Source organism: Juglans regia, chromosome 7 (assembly GCF_001411555.2).
Source record: "Juglans regia cultivar Chandler chromosome 7, Walnut 2.0, whole genome shotgun sequence".
Classification (NCBI taxonomy): Eukaryota; Viridiplantae; Streptophyta; class Magnoliopsida; order Fagales; family Juglandaceae; genus Juglans; species Juglans regia.
In genome coordinates, this window is record NC_049907.1 from 25,860,508 (window position 1) to 25,873,964 (window position 13,457).

General features: G+C 33.7%; 1 protein-coding gene across 1 annotated transcript; it reads left to right on the forward strand.

Annotated features, from left to right (window-relative positions):
* Positions 1 to 5,325: 5,325 nt before the first annotated feature.
* On the forward strand, positions 5,326 to 11,214 carry LOC108987307. Its single transcript, XM_018960199.2, has 3 exons — positions 5,326 to 5,927; positions 6,553 to 7,362; positions 10,736 to 11,214. The coding sequence occupies exons 1-2, from the start codon at positions 5,821 to 5,823 to the stop codon at positions 7,325 to 7,327; spliced, it is 882 nt and encodes a 293-aa protein (XP_018815744.1). The 5' UTR covers positions 5,326 to 5,820; the 3' UTR covers positions 7,328 to 7,362; positions 10,736 to 11,214.
* The last annotated feature ends 2,243 nt before the right edge of the window (positions 11,215 to 13,457 follow it).

The following is a 13,457-nucleotide window of genomic DNA, read 5'->3' on the forward strand; positions in this document are numbered from 1 at the left end:
ACCTTAGTTAGTGTGTTACTCACTTTTACTATATATTGTTTTCTTTACTGATTGATGAAATACACGGAAGTATTCCAGATCCTTCTATTTTGTGCCCTAGTTTTCTCTATCTCTCATCATGGTATCAGATGTAAACAAGCCCTAGCTTCGTTTCGTCTCATCTCGAAGATGGCCTCTGACTCTTTACCTCCTCATTCTCCCGTTGCTCCTTCTCATCAACATGAGGATTACTCTAATCCTTTCTATCTTCAACAAGGTGACCATCATGGCGCCGTTCTCGTCTCTCAGCTACTCAACGATGATAACTATCTTACTTGGAACCGGTCTATATCCATGGTCGTTATTTCCAATAATAAGCTTTGTTTTGTGAATGGTGCTCTGCCACCGCCTCCTACCTCTGATCCGATGCATAGTGCATGGATCCGGTGTAATACAATGATTCTATCATGGCTTCTCAACGCTATGTCGAAGGAGATATTGTCCTCTGTCATCTATATCGATTCTACCGAGGAGATGTGGAACGATTTTAAGGAAATGTTTGCTCAAAGCAATCACCCTCGTATTTTTCAGATCCGAAAGAACATTGCTTCTTTAACTCAAGAAGCTTCATGTGTAAGTTCTTATTTTACCCGTTTAAAAAGTTGATGGGAAGAAATGGTTCATTTTCGCCCTCTGCCTCCATGTTCTTGTGGAGCTATAAAGAAAATTTTTGATTTTCAACAAGAAGATTATGTTCTACAGTTCTTGATGGGCCTCAATGAGTCTTATGCTCATCTATGCAGTCAGATTTTACTTTCTGATCCACTTCCCCCAATTAATATGGTTTTCTCTCTTGTTTTACAAGAAGAGAAACAGAGAGAAATTGTATTTGATTCTCTGACTTCTACTAAATCTGTTGTTATGTTTTCGAATCGAGATTCTACTCGAGATTTGAATCGTGGATCTACTGGATCTAATGGATCCAAACATGGCAAGGTTTTTGTTTCTCGGAAGGATCAACCATACTATACACATTGTGATTTATCATGGCACACCATTGATAAGTGTTACAAGATTCATGGATATCCTCTTGGATACAAATTGAAATCTTGAAACCCTAATGTCAATCAAGTATCTGCTAGCCAATCTAATATTTCTGATTCAATTTTAACCCAATCATTTCCTTTTTCTCAAGAGCAATGTAAACAGCTCATTACATTTCTTCAAACTTAGTCTAATGTTCCCTTTGTAAATCAAGCAGGAACAGTTTCTGCACCCTCTAATTCTTCTGTATCCTCCACACATGATCCTTGTTTTTCAGGTACTTCCATTTTTCTTGCTAATAATACTCATAATTCCAGTCCATCTTAATCTTGGATTCTTGATTCGGGTGCAACCGATCATATGATTGGTCACTTATCCCTTTTTTCTTCCATAAATTCCATTGTCAATATTTCTGTCAAATTACCTAATGGGTCATATACTCAAGTCACACATAAGGGCGCGATTAGACTTTCTGATTCCTTTGTTCTAACTGATGTTTTGTATGTTCCAGCATTTACTTTCAATCTTATTTCAGTAAGCAAATTAGTTTCACAGTTATCACGTTTTCTTTTATTCTTACATGATTTTTGTTATATTCAGGACCTCTCCAATTTGGAGGACGATTAGAGTAGCTACAAGGACTATATCATTTAATGCAAGTACCAGGCATTACTTCTATTTCTTGTAATTCTGTTGATAATGATACTTCACCTTACTGTAATTCTATTAGAAATAATTCTTACATATATATGGTATTGTCGACTTTGACATATTTCTAATTCTCGATTACATGACATTTGCTTCTGATCTTTCCAACCTTACATCTCAGTATATTAATCATTGTGCTATATGTCCTCTTGCCAAACAAAAATGATTGTCTTTTCCTTTTGAGTACATCTCATACGACATTTTCTATACCCTCTTATAATGGCTTCAAATATACAAACATGTTTTCTATACACTGTTCTAAATCCTTCTCAATCTCAAACTCATTCTCAATTAGATACTCTCACCTCATCCAATATTCCATCCACATAATCAAATCTAGAAAATGATTCTATTTCCATTCCTACTCGAAAATCCACAAGAAATAGAAGACCACCTGATTACTTGCAACATTACCATTGTTCCTTGATCAATACTAATGAAGTTACTCCTTCTCCTCTAGTTGATGGTTCTTCAGCAGCAGGTATAATCTATCCTATTTCTTCATTCTTATCATATTCCAAAATTTTCAATTCACAAAAACATTTTTGTTCTTCTGTTGACTCTCTATATGAGCCTAAATTTTTTCATGAAGCCATAAATCATCCTCACTGGAGGGATGCAATGGCAGCTGAAATCAATGCTCTTGAACCTAATAACACTTGGGTTTTAACCGACTTACCTACTGGCAAGCAATCAATTGGCTGTAAATGGGTATATAAGTGCAAGTTGCAATCTGATGACACTTTAGAGAGACATAAGGCTCGTTTAGTGGCTAATGGTTATACTCAACGTGAGGGCATTGATTATTTTGATACTTTTCCCCTATTGCAAAGCTTACTATTGTTCGTTGTTTTCTTGCCTTGGCTGCCATTCACAACTGGGAATTACATCAATTGGATGTAAACAACGCATTTCTTCATGGAGAATTGGATGAAGAAGTTTATATGAAATTACCACCTAGTTTTTCGAAACCTGGAGACACTCGGGTATGCAAGTTACTTAAGTTTCTATATGGCTTAAAATAAGCTTATCGTCAGTGGTTCTCTAAGTTCTCTTCCACTTTGATTACTTATGGTTTTAATCAATCTAAATCTAATTATTTTTTGTTTACAAAGTATTCTGGTGGTTCTTTTATGGTACTATTGGTGTATGTTGATGATATTGTCATTACCTCTAATAATTCCACATTTGTTGCTGACCTTAAGGATTTTTTGCATTTACATTTCAAGCTGAAAAGCCTTGGCAATTTGAGGTATTTTTTGGGTCTTGAGATGGCAAGATCTACAAAAGGTATTTCTCTTTCTCAGAGAAAATATGCACTAGAGATTGTTACTGATTATGGTCTTCTTGCTGGTAAGCCAGCCACTTCTCCTATTGATCAGAATTTACGGTTGTCCAAAACTAAAACTTCTGGCCCTTTATTTGACGATCCAGCATCTTTTAGAAGGTTGATTGGTAGACTTCTTTATTTGACACTTACTAGACCTGACATTTCTTATTCTATGAATACTTTGAGTCAATTTTTGGACCATCCACGCCAATCTCATCATGATGCTCTCAGAGTTGTAAGATATGTTAAAGCTACTGCTGGTCAATGGCTATTTTTTCCCAGTTCATCTTCTCTGTAGTTGAAAGGTTTTTGTGACTTAGACTAGGCCACATGTCCTGATTCCAGAAGATTCGTCACTAGTTTCTACATCTTCCTTGGTGATTCATTGATTTCATGGAAGTCCACGAAACAAGTGACTATTTCTAGATCCTTTGCTCAAGCTAAGTATCGTTCAATGGCTTCTGTTTGTTGTGAAATAAAATGGCTCACTGCTTTACTTGCTGATTTTAGAATTATTTTTCCCTCTCCATCTATTTTGTATTGTGATAGTCAAGCAGCATTACATATTGTTGCTAATCCTATTTTTCATAAAAGAACAAAACATATTGAGATAGATTGTTATTTAGTTAGGGACTTGATTCAAAATGGCATTGCAATTACTTTACATGTTTCTTCTAAACATCAATTAGGTGATTTTTTACTAAGCCTTTAGGAACATATAGATTTCATAGTCTTCTATCCAAGCTGGGTGTTCTTAATTTACACACTCCAGCATGAGGGGGCTTATTAGTGTATTAAATTTATTTTTAATCACCTGTATGCACGTGTACCTTAGTTAGTGTGTTACTCACTTTTACTATATATTGTTTTCTTTATTGATTGATGAAATACAAGGAAGGATTCCAAATCCTTCTATTTTGTGCCCTAGTTTTCTCTATCTCTCATCAGAGGTAGGGTTCAAACTCAGTATCTCTGCTCTAATACTATATAAAATCACCACTTATCTAAAAAACTTAAGTTAATTGAAAAATATAGATTTATTATTTATTTTATATCTTAACACTTTTATTTATAGGTAAATAATTTGTACAGATCATTTAGGATGTGCAAATTTTGTACACTTCATTTAAAAAGAAATGACAAATCTAAAACTGATGTAAAAAAATTATTTTTAATGATGGGTCTCAGTTTTTTTTAAAAAAAATGAGCGTCAGATTTGAACACTTTAACATTGTATATAGTATTAATCCTAGTTATAGATTGGTATGAAACACAAATATTTCATATTTTCAAAATGACATGAATAAAAAGATTTTAATTTCTCAAACCAATTAGGGCATAAAGACTAGGGTTGCAAACGGGCCGGTCCGGTCCGGTCCGGCGATGAACCGAAAATTTTTGGTCCATTATTTTTCCGGACCGGACCGGACCGAACACCCAAAGGGACCGGACCGGTCTGGTCCAGTCGGTCCGCCTTTTTTTTATTATTTTTTTATTTTTAAAATAATTAATAAAAAAAAATTTATTTAAAATACTAAATTAAATTAAGTGACTTATTAATGTGGATTATATAACAAACTCAATAAAAAAATATTTTATATGGTCAATGATAATAAATTAGATGAAAATTATATTATTAATTTATATAATTACTATATAATTAACTAATTGATATTATATATTTATTAATTCATAGAATATTAACAAGTGTTAATAGTATATTTAAAATTTTATATTGTTAATAGTGATAGGTTAAATGAAGATATATATAAAATATTGTTAATTTATAGAATATTAACAAGTATTAATAATATATTTAAAAATTTATATTGTTAATTGTACAATTATTATATATAAAATATATATAAATTTTTTTTTTTTTAATTTTTCATTCGGTCCGATCCGGTCCGAAAAAACTGTGGACCGTGGACCGGACCGAAATCAGGACCGAATGATTTCGGTCCTCTAAAATATGGACCGGACCGGACCGGTCTAAGTCTCGGTCCGGTCCGGTCCGGACCGAAACGGTCGGTCTGACCAGACCATTAATCACCCCTAATAAAGACATAAATTTACACTCCCATTTGCAAATATATTGTTTTCACACTGGACCAAAAGGTCAAAGGAGAACCGAAATTTGCTCTGTCTCAGCAGCTCTCGACGGTGTCGATTCGTCTCAGCCTAAAATTCATCAAAAGTAAAAGTAAAAGAAACGAAAAGAAAATATAAATAAATAAATCAAACAACGAGTAGTGCCTCTCCTGCTCCCTCTTGCCATTACTCTCCCTCTCTCGCACTTTGTTATTTTCCTTCGCCATCATCATCGTCAGCTTCTTCGTCTCTATACCCTTCTCACCCCACCTTTCTTTTCCCTCTTAGCCCCACATCTTCGCTTGATGACACCAATCTTTCCCTGCAATTCCAAGCTTTCTTTTTCCTTCTTCCTTCCCCTTGGTGCCTCCCACAAGTAGCCAACTGTTACATTTTCCTTCCTTTCCTTCCTTTTCTTCTTTATGGGCTCCCTTCGTTTTGCCTACCCTCCTTCCAATTCCAAACATTCTAAGTCCCTGATTCTGTTTTTCTGGGTTAACGGGGTCTGGAATTTCTGTTAATACTTCGTAATTTTATGGAGCTCAGCTTTTGGTCCCGCTCTTGTTTGCATAGTTTCCAGCCGTTATAATCCAACCTGGGTTCATTTTTTTCTTTTTATCGTTTTAATTCTTTGTCATTCGGTGATTTGAGCGTGTTCAGTTCTTACAATGCTGCCTCAGCAGCAAAATCCGCCTGAGACTTCGCATTCTCTGCAGCAAAAAAACTGTCTCGACGACAAGAGCTTGGAAAGAGATATTCAGTCCTTCTCCATAAGGTGATTTCATTTTGCCTACATTGGCTTTGAATATTGGTGTTTCTAGTCTTTTATGAGTTACTTTTCTTAGTATTTTATGTACCAGCATTGCATGATCTTCGATATTGCACTTGATCACATGCACCGCGTTTGTTGAAACTGGATGATATTTCTTCAGTGAGCAAATGAAACTTATTTTCCTTTGAGTTAATAATATTTCGAGAATCTGATTGTAGAAACAGTTATAATTTATGTTTCGCATGGGATGATTGGAATAAAAGGATGAGCATACCTTGACATAATTAAAGATTAAACTGAATCTTGTTCAAATCTTGTAATCCGTTTCTTTATCAACTTTGGCATGTGTTTGAATTGCCAGCTTTTTTATGTTTTGGTCTGTTTTCTTCTGGTATGGTATTTCTATCAGAAATTATCCTCTTATTACCCCTTTTCATTTGTTCTTTTACAATTCTTATATGTCCAGCTTTTACTAGTTTTTGAGATTTGATTTCCTTTTCTTTTCAGTACTTCTTACGCAATCTCACCTTGATCATTTTTATGATGAATTATTCAGTTTGATTTGTTCAACTTAAGCTATTTGTCCAAGAATGGACTGAGATCTTGCTGGTAACTTTCTGTACTGCAGGCAGTATGCTCTTGCATCTCGTCAAAATGATATCTATTGTAGTTGGCCATTTCCGGAGAAATACTTGCAAATCTGTTTTAAACACGGTATCCACAATGTTTTACCACCCTTTGAACCCCGAGGTTCTGCCATTCTATCACTCAGACAGGGTGCAAGTTTCAAGTCTTCTGGAAAAGATAATGAAAAGGATAATTCCTTTGACGATAAAGTACAAGATTTTGTTGGGCAGGAGAAACATTTCAAATATGAGTGTGATTCATACTCTTATGAAGAAATATCAAAACTTTCCAGCCAGGATTGCCATTTATCCCTTTCTAGTAGCTGTAAGCTTGAAGAGAGCAACCACATTACTTCTGATCTTGCTTCTTCTGTCATAGTTTCCAAAGTTCAACCTTCAATTACAATGCCTAGTTTGCACCTTGATGTTGATCAGAATAGTCAATCACAGACTTTCACAAAGATGTTGATGCATAAGCTAAAAAGGCGTAAAGGGAAACGTAAGAAACGGTCGATGGTGGATATTTTAGCTGTGGCAAATAATTGTACTTTGCAGGATCTTTACAGAATTAACAGAATATTGGGATGTGGTTCAGAAAAACCTCTGGAACATGGGAGTGAAGGAAATGATGCTGAGAATAATTGTGAATCTGAGCTGACAAATGAGTGCTTGGACAAGAGGCTTCAAAGGGATGATTGTGAACCTGTGACTGTAAATGCACTCAGTAAAAAGCAGTTGGTACTAAAGTTCAAGTTCAGTGGACACAAACCCAATTAATGAAACAGACAAACAGTTCGGCAGCATATACCAAGGTACAGGTCCTGGCCCTATAATTTTTCTCCACTCAATAATTCTTCTTTTGTATTCTATGGTAATGTTGACTTTCAAACACTCAAGGCATTTGAAACAAATGCTCTAAATTAGTAAGCATAAAAGCTCTCTGAAAGAGACAGTTAAAAGTAAGCTTGTAAAAATCACATTGAATATAATCTTTAAGCTTACATGCAAATGATGACAATTCACCAGTTGGCACAACTATATCCTAGTTATAATACGTTGTTTGTAATAATTGGACTTCAGATAATCTTTTTTTGGAGCTGCATACTGCAGTACTCTAGTCTCAATGTAAATCTTCATGTACTTCTGTTTTAATTGTGTTTGAGCATATTGCAGCATCCCATTCCTTTTTGGGATCAAAGTCCAGAATATAATTTATTCTCCTTAGTGGCCATCTAAAGTTCAGGAGAATTTGTTGCTGTATTTTTCTTCATAAATGGTAGTTGTAATATACTGAATTTAGCTTGAGAGGGTGATTTATGAAATCTACATTATCTGGGAGGGAGAAGTTTTTGTGATTTATAATAGTTCTAAGGAGCTTCAATTGTAACCTTGACTAGTTTGTTTAGAGCATAGGCCTAGTTGTTTAGGCCTGGTTTGGATAGTGAGTTCAGATGAGATGAGTTGAGATTATTTGTGAATAGTAGTGATAATATTTGAGTTAAGATGAGATGAGTTATAAATGGTTTGGGTTAAAATGTTTTATGGGGTTTTTGGGAAAGGAGAGACAAAAAATTGAGTAAAAATATTATAAAGTTAAAATATTGTTAGAATATAACTTTTTAATATTATTTTTGTTTTGAAATTTGAAAAAATTGAATTGTTTTTTGTGTTTTGTTTGGAAGCTTTGAAAAGTTGTAATAATTAGGTAATGATTAGATGAAAAAGTTGAAGATTTGAAATTGAAAAATATTTGTGTTTGACAGTTTGTATTGTTTAGATATTGAGATGAGATGAGATGAGATGAGATGGAAGCATCTCTCTATCCAAACCAGGCCTAGGCTTTCCTTGGGTTATTACAAATGATATTAGAGTCAACGATCCATAGAAAACTCATGCCACACCTGGACCTATACTCTAAATAGAGTAATCAAGTTTACAATCCTTGGAATCACTATAAATTGCAAGAATTTCTCTCTCCTAAGAAATCCGGGATTTTATTGACCACCATCTCATATGCTCACAACAGCCACACGAGTACCTGTTTGTCCTAAAAGCACCCATATGCAGACTAGATTAGGTTCAATAGTTCTGGTAAATAAAATTAACAATTCAAAAGTGAAAGAAAAAAGTCGCTCTCATGATGCTCTTACAAGAATGTGGCCTAAGAGCTATTGCCACTTTAAGATATTGTTCTTTATTTTTATCAAGATATCATGAGCATAAATAATTTCACTGCAGTTTTAGGGCTGTATCTTATAATGTTTATCACTAACTTTTATGAGAAATTAGATTTATTCCTTGACTTTCTAGCTGATTAACAAATCTGCTAAAAACTCTTCCAATTCCAAGCCAGGATTTTTCTTTTTTCTTCTCTTCTGTCCTCCACGATAATGCTTGCAATATCAAATTCTTAGTTCTGCTACATGCCCTACTGTGGAATCCATTAAACCTTTAACTGTGTAGAATACACTCATGCACATTGCTACTTCCAAAACTATGATTACCCGAGCAAGAGCAATCCGATGAAGAATGGAAAAACAGGATCAAACACATGAATGCCTTCAAAATGAATTTGCTATCCTGAGTCAAGGCTTTTTGTCCTTTGGAGTTTTATTTTTGCAGGTTAAAGTCTTTTATAAGTTTGCAATGGGTCTGAATGTTTAATCCTTTATATGGTTCGGTTCATTTTTATTTAGGTTGTGTTTGTTTCAGCTGAAAATTTTCAGGGCAAACATTTTCATCTATCGGACTATTTGGAAACAGAAAACAGCGGTTAATAGAAAATGGCATCAATGGGAAAATGATGTGCATGAGGTGAAAAATGACTTGCCTCTCTCTAGGGTAGCAAGTCATTTTCCTCCCCTTTGTTTATAAGTTTTTCTTCATTCAAGCTATAAATAGACGTCTTCTTTTTGCTCAAATGAAAGAGAGAATCTTTTGCTGAAATTTTTTATCGTTACAAATAAACTTAAAAATTATTAAATTGATTTTCTATTTTTCTAGAGTATATTAATATTATGCATAAAATAGTCATATATGTAGTCATTATTTTCAGTGCATGCAACCAAACACCAGAAAGTACTCTTTTTCATATCATTTTCCAGATGTCAACCAAACATCAGAAAATCAGTAACGTTTCCAGAAAATACTTCATCTGAATTTATTTTCCTATTTTTCTAATTTTTTGTTGAAACAAACGAATCTTTTTTTGAACTCAACTTCTTACAACAACGCAAATTGGAATCAGTGAAATTAGCGCCTGATTTTACTTGTAGTTAATACATACAAGGTGTTAGTGTAGGATGATCTATTTGATAAGATTGACTACATAGAATGGCAAGGAATCAAGACTTCATATATGCATATATGTTTTTGATAAGTAAGAACTCTCACACACACACACACACACATGCATATATGTATAAGTGTATTGTATATACAAATTACTTGGGTGTTTTAATATATCATTTTGGAATGAGACAGCCTTGTGGAAACTAGTACCATTTAATAAATCTTGTTACAGTGTCAGTTCTGGCTTTCATTCATGTAGTTTTCCAGTGATCAATAAGTTCCATTATCACAGGTTTCAATCTGAAATATCTCAATTTAAGGTCATAGAGATAAATGACAGGTTGATAGATATGAAAATTCTGTCCCTGCCAGCGCCACTGCTTAGGTAACAACCTAAATAATTAGCTTCTACAGAAACATATAGTCTCCATGGGCTACCAATTTCTGATGTATGGCTGATCTATAAACATTTGATCGTCTCTAAGCTGTATCATAGAATATCCAGGAAAATATAGGCTTCAGACCAAATGGTATTTCCACTCTCATTACATAACAGGTTTCCAGAATACCTTTTCTGTTTATCCAAACAAAAAAGTTATCCGGGAAAAAATAATTTGTGTGGTTGCCAAGAATTTCAAAGGTTAATCCAAAAATGCCAAAAGTTCAAAAAAAAAAAAAAAAAAAAAAAAGGCCTAAAAAAACCAAATGGAGCATAAATTGTATACTGACTGAGTAATTTTTCAGCAGATCTGCTCACCATCTCTGCCCTTACATATTAATTGAATGTGTCCTACTCGCTTGTCATCTAAAGAAACTTCAATGGTCTGCTTCTAATTCTGTCAATTGCTCTCTTTTCAATTGTTATAACTTCGTTGTTGATTCTATATATTACAGGTTTCAGGTGCTCTTAGTTGATTATGAAGCTATCAGAATCTTTCTAATTTCTTTTACACCCCATATGGTCCTTACGAGGCAGTTGGGCTCATGTGGTTGTGCAGCTCCAAGCCCCATGTACAATGCCGAGGGGTAGAGAAAGGGAGGTTACTGGGAAGGAAATGGGATGGAGATTATCATATGCATTGTTGATCTCTCTCTCTCTCTCTCTCTTTTTTTTTTTTTTGTTCAAATCTTTATCATGGCCTAGGTGGAGTACAGTGGGTAGCCATTGACTTCTATTGTAGGTGCTGAACTATGCCAAGAACCAGAGTCACATGAATTGACATTCTTTTTCCAATTTGGTAAGACTAAGACTTATCATAGCCATTTTTGGAGTGATAATAACTACCCTTTTTCACCGTGGATTTTGTGACCTCCTGTACTTGACGTGTAACATTTTAAGTGATTTCCAGTGGTGATCTATAAAATTACTTAAAATGTTTAATTAGGAGTGAATATTTTTCGGTCTTGGTCCGTCTTGGTCCATGGTATCTGAGAAATTCGATTTTCGGTCTGGTCCTGGGTTGTGGTTTTTTTGGACCGGATCGGACTGAAATGTTGTATAAATCATATGATAATATATATAATTATATAGATTAGATGAAATATTTAAATATTTAAAATATTTAAATATTTTTTTATATATAATATATTATTTTATATAGTAGTTGTATAAGTTAATTATGTAATTTTCATCTAATCTATCACATTGACTTTATAAAATGTAAAATAATATATGCTATCAATTAAGTAATATATCATATGATAATATATGGTATTATATGTAGATATATACTCTACTATTTACACCTAATTAAAGTAATTAGGTAATTTTCTTTTAAGATACCTAAGTTGCAAGCAAGTATAAAAAGTCTATAGACAATGAAATTATTTAATATTCATTAATCATATATAAACTGTTAGAATTTTAATATAAGTCTAATCACTTCTTGAATATAGATTGTGCATTGTTTTGTGATCTTAATCACTTCTTGGAGCCTTATTAAGAGATGATGAATGAGAGTTGTTTACATGCTATTTAAGGGTATAACCGGTCCAGTTCGGTTCGGTTTTGGATAAAATTTTGGGACTGAACCGGATTTTGCATTTTTGAAAACCGATTACACACCGGTTAACCTCCTAAATTGATACCTCCGGTTTGACTGATTTCGGTCCAGTTCGGTCCAGCTTTCCGGTTTTAATAAAATGCAAATTTGTTAGGCCATAAAATGTTATTAATATATATATTTTATGTTTAAAGCATATGATCAAATAAATTTTAATGTTTAAGATTAAGATTTTATGTTATAAATTATAATAACATTATCTTATATATAATTATAATTTATATAATTATATATATAAATTATATATAATATTAAAAATATTATATATAATATTAAAAAAATTAATTTAAAATATATAAAAAAGTGAACCGGTCGGGTCCTAAAAATCATAGAACCGAAATCGGATAGGTATTGATCGGTTTTGGAACTAACGAATTGGTCCAAAACCAGACCGGTTCCACTAGTTTGGGCAGGTCCAATCCAATTTTTCGATTTTATGGTTAAATTTTACACCGCTGATGCTGTTAATGAAATAGAAATATTGAGGATATTGTTACGTTGGGAGGATTGGAAATAAGTTCTTTAAAGGGAGTTGAGTTGGTGACATAATCCTTGCACGTAAAGTGACTTGTCTTCCTTCTTCTTTATTTATTTATTTTTTCTAATCAGGCATGCTTAATATTAATAGAAATAGTAATATGAAGTACATATTGTCTCATAGAGGGTTCTTTCTACTGTCAATATACAAAATACATCTAAGAAGATTATATAAAGGTATACAACCAAAAGCTAAATTGATTGTTGTCCATTACGCCACTGAGTGCGCACATTGATTTTGATATCAATAAAATTTATTAACTCTGCAATCTTCTCAAGGGTGCAGATTTTGGCAGATATTATCAATGATTGGGGCTAATTGTCATATTGGTGATCAAGGGTTCTCTTTTTCAATGACTTTTATAACAACTTGAGCATTTCCTACCAGAATGGATGGACTTCTTTGAAGGTAGTTTGCAAATTGTGATGCTAGAAGAGCAGCTGAGGCTTTGCCTATGACTGGATTTGCGGATTAAATTTTTTAGGCCTATATTTCTAGGATCTTACCTTTAGAGTCGCGGCATGCTACTGATGATGTTGAGAATGAGTCTCTCACTGATACGTCAAAGGAAAAACTTCAATGGTTCCAAGGAGGTGGTAGCGAGTTTAATCTTGAATTGAATTTTAATTTTTCCTCTCATGCTTGTTTATAAGCTTGGTAAGACTTTTACAGCTAGACTTTTGCAATCCTTAAAAAAAGATTTGCATGATTGTGGACAATTTCATTTCGCTGCCTCCAAATAAAATCTAGCGTTAACACTACGAAAATTTGGAAGGAATGTTTCTCTGAAGCATTCAATCCCAAATTGGCTCAGGATTTATTATTATTAAGATCCAATCTGACATTGAGTTAATCGGCAATGATGCAAGGTTGAAAGGCTAGCTGCTTTGACTCCATAGTATCCGAGTGAATGTGTCCTATGAAGAGATGGATCATTATTTTGTCTTCTTTATACAACGGACAATTTCCACGTAGAAAGTTTGGAATAACATTGCTTAGTCTTGGTCTGGTGGGA

Bases quoted from the DNA above. Each gene is read 5' to 3' on its own strand.
- LOC108987307 (XM_018960199.2), top strand. From the start codon at position 5,821: ATGCTGCCTCAGCAGCAAAATCCGCCTGAGACTTCGCATTCTCTGCAG. The intron at 5,928-6,552 runs GTGATTTCATTT...TCTGTACTGCAG, and splicing joins ATTCAGTCCTTCTCCATAAG to GCAGTATGCTCTTGCATCTC.